The 20,151-nt window shown below is 43.4% G+C and overlaps 1 protein-coding gene across 5 annotated transcripts in view; it reads left to right on the forward strand.

Annotated features, from left to right (window-relative positions):
• Positions 1–20,151, forward strand: part of LOC129701229 (acyl-coenzyme A thioesterase 11-like) — a 56,749-nt gene that overhangs the window by 10,546 nt on the left and 26,052 nt on the right. For 2 of the 5 annotated variants that reach the window (XM_055642335.1, XM_055642334.1), the window contains exons 4-8: positions 2,754–2,814; positions 3,275–3,376; positions 9,987–10,122; positions 13,782–13,941; positions 18,760–18,879. In XM_055642335.1, the coding sequence (XP_055498310.1) occupies positions 2,754–2,814; positions 3,275–3,376; positions 9,987–10,122; positions 13,782–13,941; positions 18,760–18,879 (579 nt within the window). The remainder of the gene's footprint in view (positions 1–2,753; positions 2,815–3,274; positions 3,377–9,986; positions 10,123–13,781; positions 13,942–18,759; positions 18,880–20,151) is intronic. The other 3 variants (XM_055642337.1, XM_055642336.1, XM_055642339.1) reach the window with 2 other exon arrangements.

The raw sequence follows: 20,151 nt of genomic DNA on the forward strand, positions 1-20,151 counted from the left end.
TTAGCTCCATCCCAATGTATTCCACTTGATTTTCTGAGGTATGATCCTTTTTTCTTGACTGTCTTTATTCAATTTCTTATTATCCTCCATTTTCATTTCATTTATCTATTTTAAACGTCAAGTGCCCTGGAATATTTAATACTGAACTTTGGTCACATTGCAACCATGTCTCTAATGGTCATTAATTTGTAACCTATTACTTGTGGATTTGTGCCTTTCGATTTCAGTCTTTAGATATTAGATTTCAATCACATAATTCACAGCGCCACAAGCCTGATTGGTTATATCTTAGATTCACAATTCACTCTTGAAATCTGCCTACATTTATATAGGCAACAAAACGGAATTTCGAAAATAGATGGATGTTAAAGAGAGATGGTCAGGCCTGAGGCACAGGGAGAGAGTGGATAGGTGACCTCCTAGGAAGCGAGTAGGTCGGGAATGCAAGAAACCCATGTGGCCATTCACCTCCAAATTCAGGGATAGCCTTTTACGATACGATATGATAGAACTTATTTATCCAAAGAAGGGAAATTGATCTGCCAACTGTCATAAAACAGAAGATACATGAAACATGAAATTAAAGTGATGAGTGGAAAGGTTTGGGGATGTGCAAAGATTGGGGAGGGGGTAGGGGAGTCGGTCTACCCCACGAGGAAGGGGGAAGTGTTAGATACAGTTTGAAAGCCACAGGGAGAAAGGAACTCTTGTGGCGCTCCGTGATGCATCTTGGCGGAACCAGTCTGTTGCTGATGGTGCTCCTCAGGTTGACCAGTGTGTCATGGAGGGGGTGAGCTGTATTGTCCAAGATGCTCCACAGTTTGAGGAGCATCCTTCCCTCCAAAACCATCTCCAGTGAATCCAACTCCACTCCCAGGATGGAGCCAGCCTTCCTGATGAGCCTGTTAATCCTGTTGTTGTCTGCGGCCTTTGCCCTGCTGCCCCAGCACACGACAAGGAAGAAGATGGCACTGGCTACCAACGATTGGTAGAACATCGGCAGCATCTTGTTTGATTGTTTGCCTTCATTTGTCAGGGTATTGAATATAAGACTTAGGAAGTCGTGATGCAGCTTTATCGGACTTTGGTTAGCAGCATTTGGGGTAGTGTGTGTGGTTCTGGTTGCCTCATTACAGGATGGCCAGGATCAGAGGGTATTAGCAATAAGAAGGGGTTGGAAAAAACATTGATTGGTTTCTCTGGAGTGTCTGAGGCTGAGGGGGGAGGAGATAGAAAGATATAACATCTTTAGATCCACAGACAGGGTAGACAATCAGAACCTTTTTCCCAGGGTGGAAATCTCAATGATTGGACGAGGGGATAACTTTAAAGTGAAGGGGGCAAAGTTTGAAGATGTCTGGCCAAGTATTTTTTTACACAGGGGATTGTGGGTGCCTGGAATGCACCATCTGTGGCAATGATGGAGGCAGATACAACAGTGGCATTTAAGAGGCTTTTTAGATAGGCATATGGAGATGGTGGGAATGGATCATGTGCATGCAGATGGGATTAGTGTGGGTTGGTGGCATCGTGAGAGACAAAGGGCCTGTTCCTGTGCTGTAGTTTTCTATGTTCTATGCTCTATGGCCTGACATCACCGCCCCGTGCGGCTTGGAATGGCCGCGGGACTCTGCGAGCGCACGCCAGGGGTTCTAACATCAAGACCCGGTGTGCGACCTTGCATCACCCGGCGTGGCTTTAATGGCCGCGGGATAATCGCCATCGCCAGCCGGGGGCTTTGACTTTGACTCTGACATGGGGGGGGGGAAGAGTGCAAATCAAAACAAAAATGTTCAGCCTAGTAAATCATTAATGGAAAATCGCTGAAAGTCCCCGTCGCAAAAGGTATTATTAGTTTTTATGGCCTTGTATAATAGTTATAGTAGTTTAAAAATCATTCTCTCAACCCGCAATCTCTCGCAGCCCCAGGGTTTTATAAAGCAAACAATTAAAGGTATGTACCTTATTTTTACATTAAAAGGGGCTTCTTAAGAACCCTGTATATAAAGTTTTCTATAGCGAGTAGCTCATTTTGGGCTCTTTATATCCCACAGTATTTTCTGGGCGTTTGAGGGCACAAATCCAGCGCAATGTGAACGTTCTAAACCAGCGCGTTCACAGGAACCCACTAGAAAGCTGATTTAAATTGACTTTAATTTACAGCAATTGAACACTAAATTCCTTCCATTTGGCCTATAAATTGATGTAAATGAGATTTAAAAATCATGTTTTATTGTGAATTATTTGTGAATATTATTTGGACACTTAGGCTATTTAAAAATGTTAATCATTTACTAAGAAATGGATAGATGTTTAGATCTAGTAATTGAAGTTTGAAATTAGCTACAATTGGGTAACTAACTAATTATATGCTTTAATTTCAGGTCATCCAAGTAAGATTATTTTGTATTTGTTTCAGAATGCTTCAATCTATGATAACTGAAAATTTCATTCAGTTCTCTTAATTTTTAAGAAGGTTATGGGCTTTTGACTGTCCATGGTCACAGCTTTTTTGTTATGTCCATAGAAAATCAATAGGGAACAAGATGCTAATTTCCGAGTATGAAAATGGCCATAACCTTTTTATTACTTGAGATATGAAAGTGAATTAGGTGTCAAATTAAACTTATTGTTATGCTTTATCTGATGGGATAAATTGCAGACTTGATTTTTTAAATCTCAAAATTTTGTAACATTGCTAGCATTTGCAAGTAGTTTTCTTGCTAATTCTGAATGTTTTTATTTTCTTCTAGTGTTGGGCATGTGGTGAACATCAAAGCAAAAGTGAATCGTGCCTTTAACACAAGTCTGGAGGTTGGAACTTTACATTGTGCAAGGAATTTTACTCAGCCATTTGAGTCACCCATCCTAGATTAATGTTATTTTAAATTATTATGAATTTGTTATCTTTTTATCCATCTTTTTTTCATTATATTGGCTTGGAATATTTAACTTATCCCAGTATACAGTTCCACCTTAGTCTGTCGTTTGCTGACAGCTTATTGGAGTTTTGCACTTCACACAGAAGTACAGTTCTATGGCCCAAGCCGAAGTCTGCCACTGCATACATTATTTGAATTCAGAAACCAGAGCAATGGTTGATTTTGTTTTATCCTCCACACTAGTTCCAGAAGTCAACACCATTGTGAAGCCAACAGCATTGCCCCTTGTCTAGTGTTGTCATAACACTCACTATGATCAGAAATCTGTGTGGCGTGGGGGTTGCTTTACTTGGCATGCTGTCGATTAATTTAATAATTCATTCTTTACCTAGGTTGGAATTAGCATCACTTCTGAAGATCCCTGTAGTGGAAGGCAGTGGAAAGTGTGCAATGCATTTGCTACATTTGTGGCCAAGGGACAAGGATCTGGAAAGGTATGATTGAGATTCTCAAGAGCACCCAAGACCGCAAGTAATAAGGTCATTAGGTCATGTAATAGGACCAGAATTAATCCATTTGACCCATCAAGTGCACTCCGCCATTTGATCATGACTCATCTATATCTTCCTCCCAACCCCATTCTCCTGCCTTCTCCCCATAACACCTGACATCCATACTAATCAATAATCTATCTATCCCTGCTGTAAAAATATCCATTTTTCTTCTTCTTGCGTATGGCATGCACAGCCTAAAGTTGTAGGACAACTAAAGTTGTAGGACCAACATGGTTGCAGGAGGGCTGTGATTGGAAACTAAATATTCCAGGATTTTGTTGCTTCAGGTGTGATAGAATTGGAGGGGCAAGAGGTGGAGGTGTTGCATTGCTTATCAGGGAAGATATTACAGCAGTGCTTTGGCAGGATAGATTAGAGGGCTCGTCTAGGGAGGCTATTTGGGTGGAACTGAGAAATGGGAAAGGGGTAGCAACACTTATAGGGGTGTATTATAGACCGCCAAATGGGGAGCGAGAATTGGAAGAGCAAATATGTAAGGAGATTATAGATATTAGTAGTAAGCACAAGGTAGTGATTGTGGGAGATTACAATTTTCCACACATAGACTGGGAAACACATTCTGTAAATGGGCTGGATGGGTTGGAGTTTGTAAAATGTGTGCAGGATAGTTTTTTGCAGCAATACATAGAAGTACCTACTAGAGAAGGGGCGGTACTGTTAGGAAATGAGATGGGTCAGTTGGCAGATGTATGCGTTGGGGAACAGTTCGGGTCCAGTGATCACAATACCATTAGTTTCAATATAATTATGGAGAGGGACAAAACTGGACCTAGGGTTGAGATTTTTGATTGGAGAAAGGCTAACTTTGAGGAGATGCGAAAGGATTTAAAAGGAGTAAATTGGGACAGTTTGTTTTATGGGAAAGATGTGGAAGAGAAATGGAGTACATTTAAAGGTGAAATTTTAAGAGTACAGAATCTTTATGTCCCTGTTCGGTTGAAAGGAAATCGTAAAAATTGTAAAGAGCCATGGTTTTCAAGGGAAATTGGACACTTGGTTCGGAAAAAGAGGGAGATCTACAATAATTATAGGCAGCATGGAGTAAATGCGGTGCTTGAGGAGTATAAAGAATGTAAAAAGAATCTTAAGAAAGAAATTAGAAAAGCTAAAAGAAGATATGAGGTTGCTTTGGCAAGTAAGGTAAAAGTAAATCCGAAGGGTTGCTACCACTATATTAATAGCAAAAGGATAACGAGGGATAAAATTGGTCCATTAGAGAGTCAGAGTGGACAACTATCTGCAGAGCCAAAAGAGATGGGGGAGATATTGAACAGTTTCTTTTCTTCGGTATTCACCAAGGAGAAGGATATTGAATTATGTGAGGTAAGGGAAACAAGTAGAGTAGCTATGGAAACTATGAGGATCAAAGAAGAGGAAGTACTGACACTTTTGAGAAATATAAAAGTGGATAAGTCTCCAGGACAGGATATTCCCTTGGGCATTGAGGGAAGTTAGTGTAGAAATAGCAGGGGCTATGGCAGAAATATTTCAAATGTCATTAGAAACGGGAATAGTGCCGGAGGATTGGCGTACTGCGCATGTTGTTCCATTGTTTAAAAGGGGGTCTAAGAGTAAACCTAGCAATTACAGACCTGTTAGTTTGACGTCAGTGGCAATTAATGGAAAGAATACTTAGAGATAATATATATAAGCATCTGGATAAACAGGGTATGATTAGGAACAGTCAACATGGATTTGTGCCTGGAAGGTCATGTTTAACTAATCTTCTTGAATTTTTTTGAAGATGTTACTTGGGAAATTGATGAGGGTAAAGCAGTGGATTTTGTGTATATGGACTTCAGTAAGGCCTTTGACAAGGTTCCTCATGGAAGTTTGGTTAAGAAGGTTCAATGGTTGGGTATTAATGGTGGAGTAGCAAGATGGATTCAATAGTGGCTGAATGGGAGATGCCAGAGAGTAATGGTGGATGGTTGTTTGTCAGGTTGGAGGCCAGTGACGAGTGGTATATGGGACTAGGGGAGATTATGTGTTCGGCACGGACTAGAAGGGTCGAGATGGCCTGTTTCCGTGCTGTAATTGTTATATGGTTATATGGTTAACTGTTCGATTTGATCTTACTTGATTGTGCATGCCAGGTTGGTTGCATTCGTCGAAACAGGGCGGACCACGTGAAGGTTGCAATCTCCCACCCCTCCATTGACTTGGCCTCCACAGATTTCTGTGGCAAAGAATTCCACAGATTCACCGCCCTCTGACTAAAGAAATTCCTTCTCATCTCCTTCCTAAAGGAACGTCGTTTAATTCTGAGGCTATGACCTCTAGTCCTTGACTCTCCCACGAGTGGAAACATCCTCTCCACATTCTAGCCTTTCACTATTTGGTACGTTTCAATGTGGTTCCCCCTCATTCTTCTAAACGAGTACAGGCCCAGTGCCGTCAAACGCTCATCATAAGTTAACCTACTCATTCCTGGGATCATTCTTGTAAACCTCCTCTGGACTCTCTCCAGGGCCAGCACATCCTTCCTCATATATGGTGCCCAAAAATGCTTACAATACTCCAAATGCAGCCTGACCAACGCCTTATAGAGCGTCAACGTTACATCCCTGTTTTTGTATTCTGGCCCTCTTGAAATATATGTTAGCATTGCGTTTGACTTCTTTACTACCGATTCGACTTGCAGAATAACTTTTTGGGAATCCTGCACCAGCACTCCTGATAAAACATGAACTCCTGATACTCCATGACATAAAGCATGTCATACTTTATCTACTGTGTACTTATTCTGATTTAGTGTTAACATTCCACTTATGTTCCTTTTAACTGATAAATAACCAAGGAAATGTAACTGCATTTGTACAGAGCATTGTACAGGTGCACAACCTTTTATCCGAAGATCCAAATAACGAAAACCTCCGAATAGCGGACATTTTTTCAGTCCTTGAAGAAAGGTCCTTGAAAACGGTCACCGAGGGCGGCCCGCAGAGGTGACAGCGGAACCTCCGGTCGGTCCTCGAAGAAAGGGGAACTAAATCCCCATTCATAAAAGAGAAGGTGAAGGTATATTGCGCGGGAGGGTTAATAATTGACAATCTGCTGCTGCCTGCCCGCTGAGTTAAAAAGTTCCCACGGTAGACTCACGATACACAGTGTATCATGAGTCTTGCGTGGGAACTTTTTAAGTCAGCGGGCAGGCAGCAGCAATTTGTCGCTCCCTTCAGTTTCACCCCACCTACACCCCTCTGCTTCCCGGCCATGTGTGTGACCCCTTCCCTCCCCTCTCCAGCTCCCCGCGCATTGCACCGGCGCAGGGGCTTTGCACTGTCTTCACGTTGGAGCCAGTGCCAGTCACCGGAGACATCAGGACCAACGGGACACCGACCCCCAGGCCCACTGCAAGCACGGAGAACCCAGAGACCCACAGCCAGCAGCAGCCCAGCCCCGTTACAATTCCAGAGGAACACACTCTCCGCTGTCCCCGTAGGGACAGAAGCTGATGGCTCGGGCTATGACGTCTCCGGCCACCAGGAGCTGAGACTGGGAACTGTGGGGTTGTTTGCAGTTGCAGAGGGAGGGGGCAAGGGCGGTACAGTTCCCAGTCTCAGCTCCATTCCAGGGGGGTGACCGGAGACGTCAGGACCAACGGGACACCGACTGCAAGCACGGAGATCCCATAGACTCACAGCCAGCAGCAACTCTAGCCCAGCCCCGCTCCAACTCCAGAGGAACCCGGGTTGCGGATGAGGGGGGCGCAGCTCGGGCTGTGGGCAAACTGCCACTTGTCGCTGTAGCGGCGCATCGGGGAGTGGGTTCCTGTTGGTCCTGACGTCTCTGGCCGTCCCCCTGGACAGGAGCTGAGAGTCGTCAGGACCACCAGAAGCCGCTCCCCGAAGCGCCGCTACAGCGACAAGTGGCAGTTCGCCCACACCCCCTCATCGGGAAAGTCCAGATACACCACATCCACTGGGTCTCCCTTAACCATTCTACTTGTTACATCCTCAAAATATTCCAGAAGATTAGTCAAGCATGATTTCCCCTTCATAAATCCATGCTGACTTTGACCGATCCTGTCACTGCTTTCCAAATGTGCTACTATAACATCTTTAATAATTGACTCAAACATCTTCCCCACTAACGATGTAAGGATAACTGATCTATAATTCCCCATTTTCTTCCCTTTCTTAAAAAGTGGAGTTGCATTGGCTACCCTGCAGTCCACAGGAACTGATCCAGAATCGAAAGAACATTGCCAATTGATAACCATTGCATCCACGATTTCTAGGGCCACTTCCTTGAGTACTCTGGGATGCAGACCATTAGGCCCTGGGGATTTATCTGCCTTCAGTCCCAAGCATGGGTGGAGGAAGCAGCCATGAAGCAGTTGCCAATATAGCAGAGAAATGGTTGAGGATGTTGCTAGCGTACATTTGGAACAAAGACTGTTCAATGGAATTTTAAAAAAAGGCAGGTCGAGCTGGGACCCATGTGAGTGGGGCCCATGTGTGCCTGGGTCGTGGACATTCTCACCGCCAGGCCCCAGGTAGTCAAGATGGGAGGAAATACATCAAAGTCCCTCACCCTGAGCACAGGATCGCCCCAGGGTTGCGTCCTCAGCCCCCTATTGTACTCCCTGTACACACATGACTGTGTGGCTAGGTTCAGCTCCAACTCAATAATCAAGTTTGCTGATGACACTGTGGTGGTGGGCCTGATCTCCGATAATGATCAGAAGGCCTACCGGGAGGAGGTGGCTGATCTAGCGCTCTGGTGTCAGGACAACAGCCTCCTCTTGAACATCAAAAAAAAATAAGGAGCTGATCGTGGACTTTAGGAGGGCACAACATCCGAGGACGTACACACCATTGAAGATAAATGGGGATCCTGTGGATAGGGTGAACTGCTTTAAATACCTGGGAGTCCACATCTCTGAGGATATGGCATGGACATCACATGCTACAGCACTCGTGAGTAAGGCAAGGCAGCTCCTTTACCATCTCAGGCAATTGAGGAAATTCAGAGTCTCTGAGGATCCTCCAGTGCTTCTACTCAGCGGCTGTGGAAAGCATCTTGTCCGGAAAGATTACGATTTGGTTTGGGAATTGCACTGCCCAGGACAAGAAGGCTCTGCAGAGAGTAGTGCGTTTGGCCAAACGCACTATGGGAACTTCACTCGCCCCCCCCTGCAGGAACTATACATCAGAAGGTGCTGATCCAGACCCAACAAGATCATGGGAGACCCCTTCCACCCCAGCAATGGATTGTTCCAGCTGCTACGGTCAGGCAAACGCCTCCGTTGCTATGCTGTGAGAACAGAAAGGATGAGAAGGAGTTTCTTCCCAGAGGCCGTTAGGACTGTAAACTCTTATCTCTCCAGCGGCTAACTTTACTGTACCAATTTACTGTTGTGTGGTGTCTTTTTTAAATTGTTGTTTTTTTCCTCCCATAAATATGTAATATGTAATATGTGATTCTGTTCCATTCTGGGTTTTTTTGCACAATCCGCAAGCATTGTCACTTTTCATTTCACTGCACATCTTGTATGTGTATGTGACGAATAAACTTGACTTGACTTGAGTGCCCATGGCTACACCTTTTTGATTGGAAGAAAGTGAGGAGTCAAAGAGTAGTTGTAGAGGGCAAGGATAGGTTCTGCCAGGTGGAGGAGAGTGTTAGCAGAGATAAACTAACTGGGCTTCTGCTCAAGGAAGATACAGAGGGCCCTGGTGGGGATTGGAGGAGTAAAGGGACTAGACATCCATGGTAAAGATGAGGCGATGGTGGCCTTGGAATTGAAAGTTATTGAAGAGTTTAAGTGTGTGTGAGGTGTCTCAGATGGAGGTCAAACTGGATAAGGGGAGACAAGATAAAATCAATGTATTTGGGGATGAGTTAGTTGGGGCAGGAACAGGCAGAAGCAGTGTGTCTGCCAAGGCAGTCCTGCTTGTGGATTTTGGGAAGGTGAAGACGCAGGCAGTGCAGAGTTGGGAAACTTTGGAGGCCGGAGGCTGTGGAAGGGAGATCGCCAGAGGTGATAGTTTGTGGGGTCGTGGTCAAGGGGTAGGTATGAGGAGGTATCTGAGAGCTAACACCTGGCCTCAGCGTGGTAAAGGACAGCCTAACAGACTACAATGTTCAGGAAGGAACTACAGATGCAGGTTTAAACCAAAGACAGACACAAAATAGCTGGTGTATCTCAGCAGGACAGGCAGCATCTCTGGAGAAAATGAATGGGTGACGTTTCGGGTCGTAACCCTTCTTCAAGAGACTACAATGTGTCTTTCGTGTCATTATTTTTTACCAATACATGTGTGGATTAGCTCTTTAACCATTGCGTTTTCATTCCCAAATCATCAGTCTTTTTTTTCCTCATCAACACACAATCAAGGAATGCTGGTGGATACTTATGACTAAGGCCTCATATAATCTTGCTCTCACTCTTTATCTGTTTGCTAGCTCTAGATTTGGTGGTTTGATATTTGTTCCCAGTAATTTATTGCATAATTTGCCTGAAAGGAAAGGAAAGTCTCCTCAACTCATCACATATGCATGGCTTTCCTCCTGTTGCCAGGTCCAGCTGAAAGCAGTGATTCCGAGAACATCCCAGGAGAAAATTGAATACAGTATTGCTGCTGAACGTCGCAGAATGAGGCTGCATCACTTGGAAAGCATTAAAGATCTGGTATCCTCCAGCACAATTCAGAAAGGTAATGGCTGTTAATCCCTACATCCCTTTACTCATCCTTCCACCAAGAAATCCAAGCACATTTGGAATCTCAATCTTCAAGGTCATCAGCTGTGTAACTTTAGAATGCTGAGTAAAGGTGATCTGAATGCAATTTTAATTAATGATGTTGTAGAGTTTTGTTTACGTCTGTTGAGATGTCTTCACTCATGCCTTATTTACTTTGAAACGTGATTTGTTCACTGCAACCCTGCTCAAATTCCCATCTTCTTCCCTCTGTAGACTCGACCACATCCCAAAGTCTGTTTGGCAATCCTAAATTGCAACGGCTCTTAGGGATGACGGAATCAAGGGATATGGGGGGAAAAAGCAGGAACGGGGTACTGATTTTAGATGATCAGCCATGATCATGTTAAATGTCGGTTCTGGCTCGAAGGGCCGAATGGTCTACTCCCACACCTGTTTCTATAACTCATTCAGCCATGGCACCACTTCTTGCTGACTGATATTGGCTATCTGTTGATTTAAAAATTCTCACCTTTATTTTCAGTTCTCTCCGAGGCCTTGCCCTTCCTTTCCCTGTAACTTCGTAAACTCCTGCAAGATGGCTCCAATTGTGGACAGCTGCACAGCTCTATTTTATCTCAAACGTGCCTAAACCGATCCACTTTTCTACTCTCTCCTCCTAACAAAAACTGCTTTAAAACATTGATCCATAACAAATCTGCCTCAACAACTCCTAATGTGGCCACAGTATTTGATAACACAAAATTCAGGTGCTTTAAGAGAGTTTTACATGTGAAAGGTGCAATATAAATGGTAATGATTGAATGAGAGGTGATACAAACGATACCGATGATTGATGAATAGATTCAGTTGATAGATTGATTGCTTGAGCTCTTCTCTCCTGCCTATTGTAACCCCCGCTCTCTTTAAACCCTGTACGCAGTTCCTCTTTCACCTCCTCACACCCACTCCATCTCTGTGCTATTTTGGTGCCTCCTTAATATCTCTTTGATCTCCACTATGAGAGTCAGGGTTGATGCCCTGAAGCATTTTTGGTTCGGACTTTGCCAGTCTTTTCAATGTACTGAAAATTTAACATTCAAAATATCTTTTACATCATATCTCTATATATTTCAAGCAACAGCCCGTCAAAATTTCTAAGACTGCACCTCTATTGCTACTGTCTTTGGCTACCTCTTCTCACATTTTGTTATGTAGCAATAATTGTTTGAAAATTATAACTTGCTGAACCAAAGATGAAATATAAAGAATGCAACATAGCTATTCTGCAAAACAATTTCACAATGTGTGGGTGAGAGACAATGAAGGAATACGTTCCAATGTTGATCAGATAATGTTGATAGTGATCACATATTTATATCTCCTATGAATTTATGTCCGCTAACATGATTCTTATCTCTTTCAATTAATGGTCGAGTGATGATATGTCAGCATGCCTATAAAGCAACATTTGTATACAGAAGATAGACACAAAATGCTGGAGTAACTCAGAGGGACAGGCAGCATTTCTGGAGAGAAGGAATGGGTGACGCTTTGAGTCGAGACCCTTCTTGTTAGGGGAGAGGGAGATACATAGATAAGGAAGTGTAAGAAATGAAAATAGGACAAAGGGAATGGAGATCATGGAAAATGTAGAATAGATCCCCCTTGTTAGCTGAGAGAAGGTAACAACAAAGTAAACAGAGATAAAATGTAGTCAACAGTAAAGGGCCTGTCCCACTTTCACGACCTAATTCACGATCTTTTTCACTCGTGGACATTTTTCAAGATGCTAGAAAAACGCCCGACCTTGTTGATGCCACTGAAAATTTTCACTTAAAAAGATAGACAAAGTACAAATTCTTAAGACCATACAAAATTTAACGTCTGATGGGTGTGGACTTAGAGACCCAGAGGCAACAGTTTCACGTCTGAATCTCCAGCAGCACACACACAGAAATACCAGAAAACGCGAGTTTATATACCTACAGATATAAAACCAATTGTATGATGTAATGTACAAAAACCATCATCCACCTCCAAATATGGAGTTGTTTTTCACTCTTTGCCAAAAGCCAGTCACCCCAATGGCATCCTCTGGGCCCCTTCTTATCTGATTAACCTCTTCAACTTTCAGAAAAAACCCTTGCAAGAGAGCTGTGAACTATTCAACTTACGTTTTAAAAAAAAACCCTTGTCACGATGGGAGTTGTGCAAATCCCATCATGCATTACAGTTGGCCTTTTACAACAGGAAAGCTTAAATATGATAACAGTCAATTAATAACTAACTCTTTCACCACGAGTACCTACAACTAGCATCACGACCACCTGCGACCTACCTACGACCTCCTATGACCTTGTGATGACCATGCTGCAAGTATGAGTCAAGAGCAAACTCGGCAGAGGGCGTGAATTAGGTCGTGAAAGTGGGACAGGCCCTTAAGATTGGTTGGAGAACTGGTAAAGGGGAGGGATGGAGAGAGAGGGAAAACAAGGACTACTTAAGTATAATGTGGATAAATGTGAGGTTATCCATTTTGGTGGCAAAAACAGGAAAGCAGACTATTATCTAAATGGTGGCCGACTAGGAAAAGGGGAGATGCAGCAAGACCTGGGTGTCATGGTACACCAGTCATTGAAAGTAGGCATGCAGGTGCAGCAGGCAATGAAGAAAGCGAATGGTATGTTAGCTTTCATAGCAAAAGGATTTGAGTATAGGAGCAGGGAGGTTCTATTGCAGTTGTACAGGGTCTTGGTGAGACTACACCTGGAATATTGCGTACAGTTTTGGTCTCCTAATCTGAGGAAAGACATTCTTGCCATAGAGGGAGTACAGAGAAGGTTCACCAGACTGATTCCTGGGATGTCAGGACTTTCATATGAAGAAAGACTGGATAGACTCGGCTTGTACTCGCTAGAATTTAGAAGATTGAGGGGGGATCTTATAGAAACTTACAAAATTCTTAAGGGGGTTGGACAGGCTAGATGCAGGAAGATTGTTCCCGATGTTAGGGAAGTCCAGGACAACGGGTCACAGCTTAAGGATAAGGGGGAAATCCTTTAAAACCGAGATGAGAAGAACTTTTTTTCACACAGAGAGTGGTGAATCTCTGGAACTCTCTGCCACAGAGGGTAGTTGAGGCCAGTTCATTGGCTATATTTAAGAGGGAGTTAGATGTGGCCCTTGTGGCTAAGGGGCTCAGAGGGTATGGAGAGATGGCAGGTACGGGGATACTGAGTTGGATGATCAGCCATGATCATATTGAATGGCGGTGCAGGCTCGAATGGCCGAATGGCCTACACCTGCATTTCTAATTTCTATGTTTCTATGTTTCTAGAGAAGTCGATGTTCATACTTTGGGGTGTAAGCTGCCCAAGCGAAATTTGAGGTGCTGTTCCTCCAATTTGTGCTGGGCCTCACTCTGACAGTGGAGGAGGCCCAGGACAGAAAGGTCAGCGTGGGAATGGGAGGGGGAGTTAAAAGTGTTTGGTAATTTGTGAGTTTGCAATGTACGTATTTTAAAGCACATGGGGCACAAAGCTTTATCGCATAATGTTGAAATATCCTCCTCACACAGTTTGTTTCTGTGAATGTTCGTGTGAGCCTGTAAGTTGCAACACGGGTTGGGATGAAGCTGCGATGTTGCTGAAATGTGGAACGTGTTTCCTAAAGCAGAACCAGATTTTGATGAATCCCAGCACGTTGTGCCCGCAGAGAAGACCAGGGTTGAGACTGTTGAGCTCGTCTTGCCTCCTCATGCAAACCATCAGAGGAACAGTTTCGGAGGGCAGATCATGGCTTGGATGGAGAGTGCAGCTACAATCTCTGCAAGGTCAGATATTTGTTGGATCTGTTTGCACTCCTTTCTTTAATACACTGTTTATGAAAGATGTCTGGTTCCAATGTCTCACCCAGGCTTGCTTCAACAAATGATTAGCTCTTGCCCCACCTGTTTATTACTTCCTAATTCCACTCTCCAGTAATTTTGATGACGAGATTGTAATCAATAAATGCCTTATTCTAGCAGAATTCTTTTTTTAAATCAATAATTTGATTGTTTCACTTTCTTCCTTGTTTGATGATGGCTGATTCTGATTAGTAAATCTGTGATCCTCCAGTTTGGCAGTTCTAGTGTCATTAATTATTTGTTGATTGGTGCTGTTACCTGCCCAGTTACGGCTGGGTTATGAAAACAAAATTTCAGCAATCGGCTGTAAGAACTTTGCCAATGAAGTTCAGTAATTCTAGTCATATTTAGAGTTGGGGCAAACCAATAATATATGGCGCTCAATGGGGAGAATTGCAAACCTGAAATGAAAACTGTGTGGAGGAGGTGGTCCCGACCACGGGGGAACAATGGAGGAGGACTGACTGTACTTTGTGCCTTCCACCACAGTGATAAATGCTGTGGTGGATGTTTGTGTTAAGTTTTCTATTGTGTATTGTGTGTTCTTTTTTTATTGTACCGTTGCTGGCAAATTCATTTCACTGCACTTTATTGTGCACCACAAATAAATCTGACTATTGACTATTGAGAGACTAAGGAGGTCCTATGATGTGACTGATCGAGGCACTTCTCTTTGTTCTGACAAATCAGTTCAAATTAAAATAAACCCAAGGTCTCCTCCATGTTTACCTCTGTCTCCTGACTCCAGCTTAACCATGTTTTTCCCTTCTTTGCTCTTTCCCATTCTGTGAAGAAAAACATGAAATGTAATTCTTCCCTCTACTTGCTTCTCAAAAGAGCGGTTGTTGTTGTTGTGTACTCTTTCCTCTTCATTGATTTGCCTTTTTTGCTTGCTGGGCTGCGAGTGAACGTGTTTGAGCATTGTGGGACAGGGAGACCAGAAATGTCACTTTTTGCTGATGTTGAAGGTAAAGTTGCTGGGTCAACATTGGTCTAAGGAAATGGAATGGGTTTGAAGGTTGTATTGGGGATGTTTTCAGGTGCAGTGAGGAATCTGGTTGCCCTGAGTTGACTGGGCATTGCAATTTGAAATCTGTTTCCCCAATATTAACCTCATTAAGTACATCATGAAGTACCTCTTCTCAGTAGTTTAGTTTAGAGATACAGCGTGGAAACAGGCCCTTTGGCCCACCAAGTCTGTGATGGCCAGCGATCTCCGCACATTAACACCATCCTACATGCACTAGGGACTATATACAATTATACTAAGCCAATTAATGTCATGTATGTCGTGTTGTTACTTGTGGGCGGAGCACCAAGGCAAATTCCTTGTATGTGAATAATTGGCCAATAAACTTACTTACTTAACGTACGAACCTGTGCGTCTTTGGAGTGTGGGAGGAAACTGGAGCACCCGGGAAAAACCCAGGCAGGTCACGGGGAGAATGTATAAACTCCGTACAGACAAACACCTGTGGTCAGGATCGAACCCGGGTCTCTGGCGCTGTAAGGCAGCAACTCTACCGCTGCACCACCGCACCGCCCCTCAGTGGGATTGTGTTTTTCAACGTGCTCTTTAACTTGCATCATATTTCTATTTCTGTTGCAATCCTAATACTTCTATTCTGTACTAGTCCCCAGCTGCCCTCAGCCCCTGGCGCTCCAGAGAAAACAATTCAACTTTGTCCAGCACTATGTGCTTTGATTAAGTTTGTCCAATCTCCCTTTATAGCTGATACCCTTTAACCCAGGAAGCATTTGAGTAAGCCTCTTCTGCACCCTCTCCAAAGCCTCCTCCAATTAAGCAATAAGGCCCATTATAACCGTGTCTGCTATAAAAGAGCCACATTACTAATCTCACTTTCCATCATTAGATCTATAGGCCTGTCAAGAACTCATCAGTTTTGTTTTAAATATGATGAGCATTTATGAATAAACTATGCTTTTTGACGGTGAGTTCCAAACCTGCAGCACTCCAGTTACATAGAACAGCACAGTACAGCACAGGAACAGGCCCTTCGGCCACAATATCTATGCCAACATTATGCCAATATCAACCCGCAGAAGGAAAATTCCTCAAATCACTGCAAATCCTACATATGACTTTAAATCCATGCTGCCTGATTATTGTCCCTTCTACAGTAGGAAACAGGCTTTTCTTGTTTCTCTTATTTAAAAATTTAATACACGTTAAAACTCGCCTAGTAAACTCGCCAGAGTAAACCACCCTAGTTCCACCTTTGATTTTATATCTGAAACTTTTGCAAACTTGCAGCGGGCCCTCGTACGTCTCCTTTGATGCCTGTTTAATGGTATTATAATTAATGAAAGTGAAAAAAACTACATGCTAGAAATCTGAAATAACAGAAAATCTTGGCATCTTAGGCTGAAAATATCGGCATCCTAAGGCCCTGTCCCACTTTCCCGAGTTACTCACGAACTCTCCCGAGTTTTCCCCTTGATTCGAACTCGGAGAATTACGGTAATAGTCATTCATAGGTACTCGGGGCTATTTTTTAAAATCGTGAACATTTTTCAACATGTTGAAAAAATGTCCCGACTTAACCTGATGCCCCAAGTTCCTACGGCTGGCATTACAAGCCACTACGAAACAACTACAGACTCGCTACCGACATTCCCCGACATTCCCCGAGTTCGAATCAAGGGGAAAACTCGGGAGAGTTTGTGAGTAACTCGGGAAAGTGGGACATGGCTTTTAGGCAGAATTTGTGTAAAGAGAATGTTAATGTTTCATTCTGGAATCATTTAATTCCATTGGATTATTGTGCTTTTCTAATGACCAATCCATCAATTAATTCCTATAATCGCTGTTTTCTAACTGACATTTGGTTTTCTCCCCTTAATCTGATTCCTTTTCCCACTGTCCTACCTAACGAGCTACACAGCAGGCTGTTTGCAAGGAAGAAAGAAGATAACTTGCGTAAATCACTTGAGCAGCTTCTGCATTTAACAAGATGTGCAAGAAGGAACTGCAGACGTTGGTTTATACTGAAGATAGACATGAAGCTGGAGTAACTCAGCTGGAGTAGACAGCATCTCTGGAGAGAAGGAAATGGTGACGTTTTGGGTCGAGATTCTTCTTCGGACTTTAGTTAACCCAAAATGTCACCCATTCCTTATCTCCAGAGATGTGTAGTAAGGAACTGCACACGCTGGTTTAAACCAAAGATAGGCACAATGAGCTGGAGTAACTCAGTGGGACAGGCAGCATCTCTGGCGAAAAGGAATAATATCTCTCGAACTCCCGGTCTATATCTCTTGTTTCCCTCTCCCCTGAGTCTCGGTACGAAGAAGGGTCTCGACCCGAAATGTCACCTATTCCTTTTCTCCAGAGATGCTGTCTGACCCCCTGAGTTACTCTAGCTTTTTGTGTCTACTGTCTCCCGAGATGCTGCCTGTCCCACTGAGTTATTCCAGCCTTTTGTGTCTATCTTCATTGAGTTATTCCTTGGAAAGATACAGGGGAAACGGGGAAATAAATAATTTCCACAATGATAAAGTATTGTTTTGCATTAAGTCCCAATCATCCACCTCTCATCACCCACATCGGCTCTTGGTTGGAAATCAAACTTAAAAAATCTCATCCTGAACTTGAGATTAAAAACCTTTTCCCTTCCTGATTGTTGTACCATCTCTTATGTGGGCAAGTTGGGCTGAAGGGCCTGTTTCCACGCTGCATCACCCTATGACTCTATATATGGGCGAGGACTCGCTGTCAATATCCTCCAAGGCTACACCTGAAGAACTGGGAAATAGGTTGAGGCTGGATGGCGTATTTTCAGTTGGCCATGATCCCAGCACTCCTCCACGTTGCAATGAGATCCATGGTTTGTGAATTGGTTGCTACTAACAATGTCCACCAGATGGACCCATCTGGTAATGAAGGGGAGAGATGCCGATTTTAAGCTAAGAGAGCATTTTTTTAATGAGATTACCGGTGAATTGTATTTTCATTCTCCAGTAGGTAATAGCGATCCTTCTTCAATTATTAATTTTTAAATGACTGCCTGCAGTTCCAGCCCTGGTCATGCGACACAAAGCCTTTATCCAGAAATTTGGTGTACAGTATTGTCATGGCATCAAAAATGGGGTTGAATGGAATTGATGTTTAAGAAGGAACTGCAGATGCTGGAAAATCAAAGGTAGACAAAAATGCTGGAGGAACTCAGCGGGTGAGGCAGCATCTATGGAGCGAAAGAAATATGAAGTGAATTGGCCTCCACTGCCTTCTGCGACAGAATTCCATAAATTCTCAACTCTCTGGGTGAAAAAGGTTTTCCTCATCTCCGTCTTAAATGGCCTACCCCTGATTCTTAAGGTTTCAGATGAAATAAAGAGAGGAATAAAGGAGGAGGACAAAAATGCTGGAGAAACTTAGCGGGTGAGGCAGCATCTATGGAATGGAAGAAAATAGGCAACGTTTTCGTCCTGAAACGTTGCCTATTTCCTTCGCTCCATAGATGCTGCCTCACCTGCTGAGTTTCTCCAGCATTTTTGTCTACATTAAATGGAATTGAGACTTTTAGTAGAAATTCTGGTCCTTTGATATATTGCTGTTAAAAATATTATACCCCATGTTTAGTTAAAACATCTTGTACCATTTGTGTTGCATCTATTTGTAATACTTCAATGGATTGCAGAAATGACCCGTCTGAGGACGAGCATTTATTTGCTAAATGTATTTGTAACAAAATAATGTATTTGTGTTTGAACTGGTTGTAGCCGCTTCTGCAAAGGACATCCAGTGCTGAAGACAATTGATATGTTTCACTTCAGGGGACCCTCGCAAGTCGGAGATCGTATAACTTTGAAGGCAATCGTTAACAATGCATTTAAAGAAAGGTGAGGGCAGTGCCAATTCCTTTTTCTACTTTGCTTGAATACTCCATTTTCAACATACAGCTTTTCCAAACAACTAATATCTCTTATGAACCAGATTAAATTTAGAAGTCAAACTATGTATTTTGTGCATGGATAGCTTCAAATGTGTGTCATTTACTGAGAATTCCAGTGGGATCTTCTTTAGCTGGATGAGTGGGCTGAGGAATGGCAACTGGGATTTAATTTAGCTGTGTGAGGTATTGCATTGAGGGAAGTCAAACCAGGATAGGACTATCAAGGGCCTGTTCCACTTGGGCGTCATTTGCGCATCATTTACGCAACATCATTTACGCGTCATCACGCACGACGCACGTGTCATGACGCGCTCATGGCGTGCATTAAGCGTGCATGGCGCGTGGTGGCGTAGGCAGTGACGCACAGTAGCGCGTGCCACCCCAGGATTTCGGGATTCTCAAAATCTTCGCACACCACCTGCGTGACGCGCAAATGACGCCCAAGTGGGACAGGCCGTTCACGGTGAACGGTGGGGCTCTGGGGAGTGTTATAAAATGGAAGGTCCGAGAAGTACAAGCACTTATCTCTTTGAAAGTGACGTCACATAGATGGGCTGGTAAAGAATGCTTTTGGCATGCAGACCGTCATCAGTAAGGCAATAAGTATAGAAATTAAAATGTTATGTTGTAGTTATGCAGGACATTGGCTATGCCACGCTTGGATTATTATGTTCAGTTTTAGGAAACTTGCTCTAGGAACAATGCCACGAAGCTAGAAAGAATGTAGAGAAGATTTACGAGGACATAGCCAGAACTCAAGAGACTATGCTATCGGGAGAGGTTGGGCAGGCTAGGACTACATTCCTTGAAGACAGAGGGGTGATCTTTTCGAGCTGTATAAAATCATGAGGGGCAAAGACAGGGTGAATCCATACAGTCTTATTTCCCAGGGTTGGGGAATCAAGAACCAGAGGACATAGGTTTAAGGTGAAATGGGAAAGATATAATGGAACTAGAGAGACAAATATTTCACACAGAGTGGTGAGTAAATGGAATGCGATGCCAGATGAAGTGGTTGAGGCAGGTACAATGACATTTCAATGATATTTGGACCAGTGCACGGATACGAAAGGTTCAGAGGGATATGGGTTAAATGATGGCAAATGGGACTTGCTTTGATGAGCAATTTGGTCATCAATGACCGATTAGGCCGAAGAGTCTGTTTCCATAGTGTATGACTCGTTGCCTTTAGAGTTGCGAAACAGAATTCCTGTGCAAT

Source organism: Leucoraja erinacea, chromosome 10 (assembly GCF_028641065.1).
Source record: "Leucoraja erinacea ecotype New England chromosome 10, Leri_hhj_1, whole genome shotgun sequence".
Lineage (NCBI taxonomy): Eukaryota > Metazoa > Chordata > Chondrichthyes > Rajiformes > Rajidae > Leucoraja > Leucoraja erinaceus.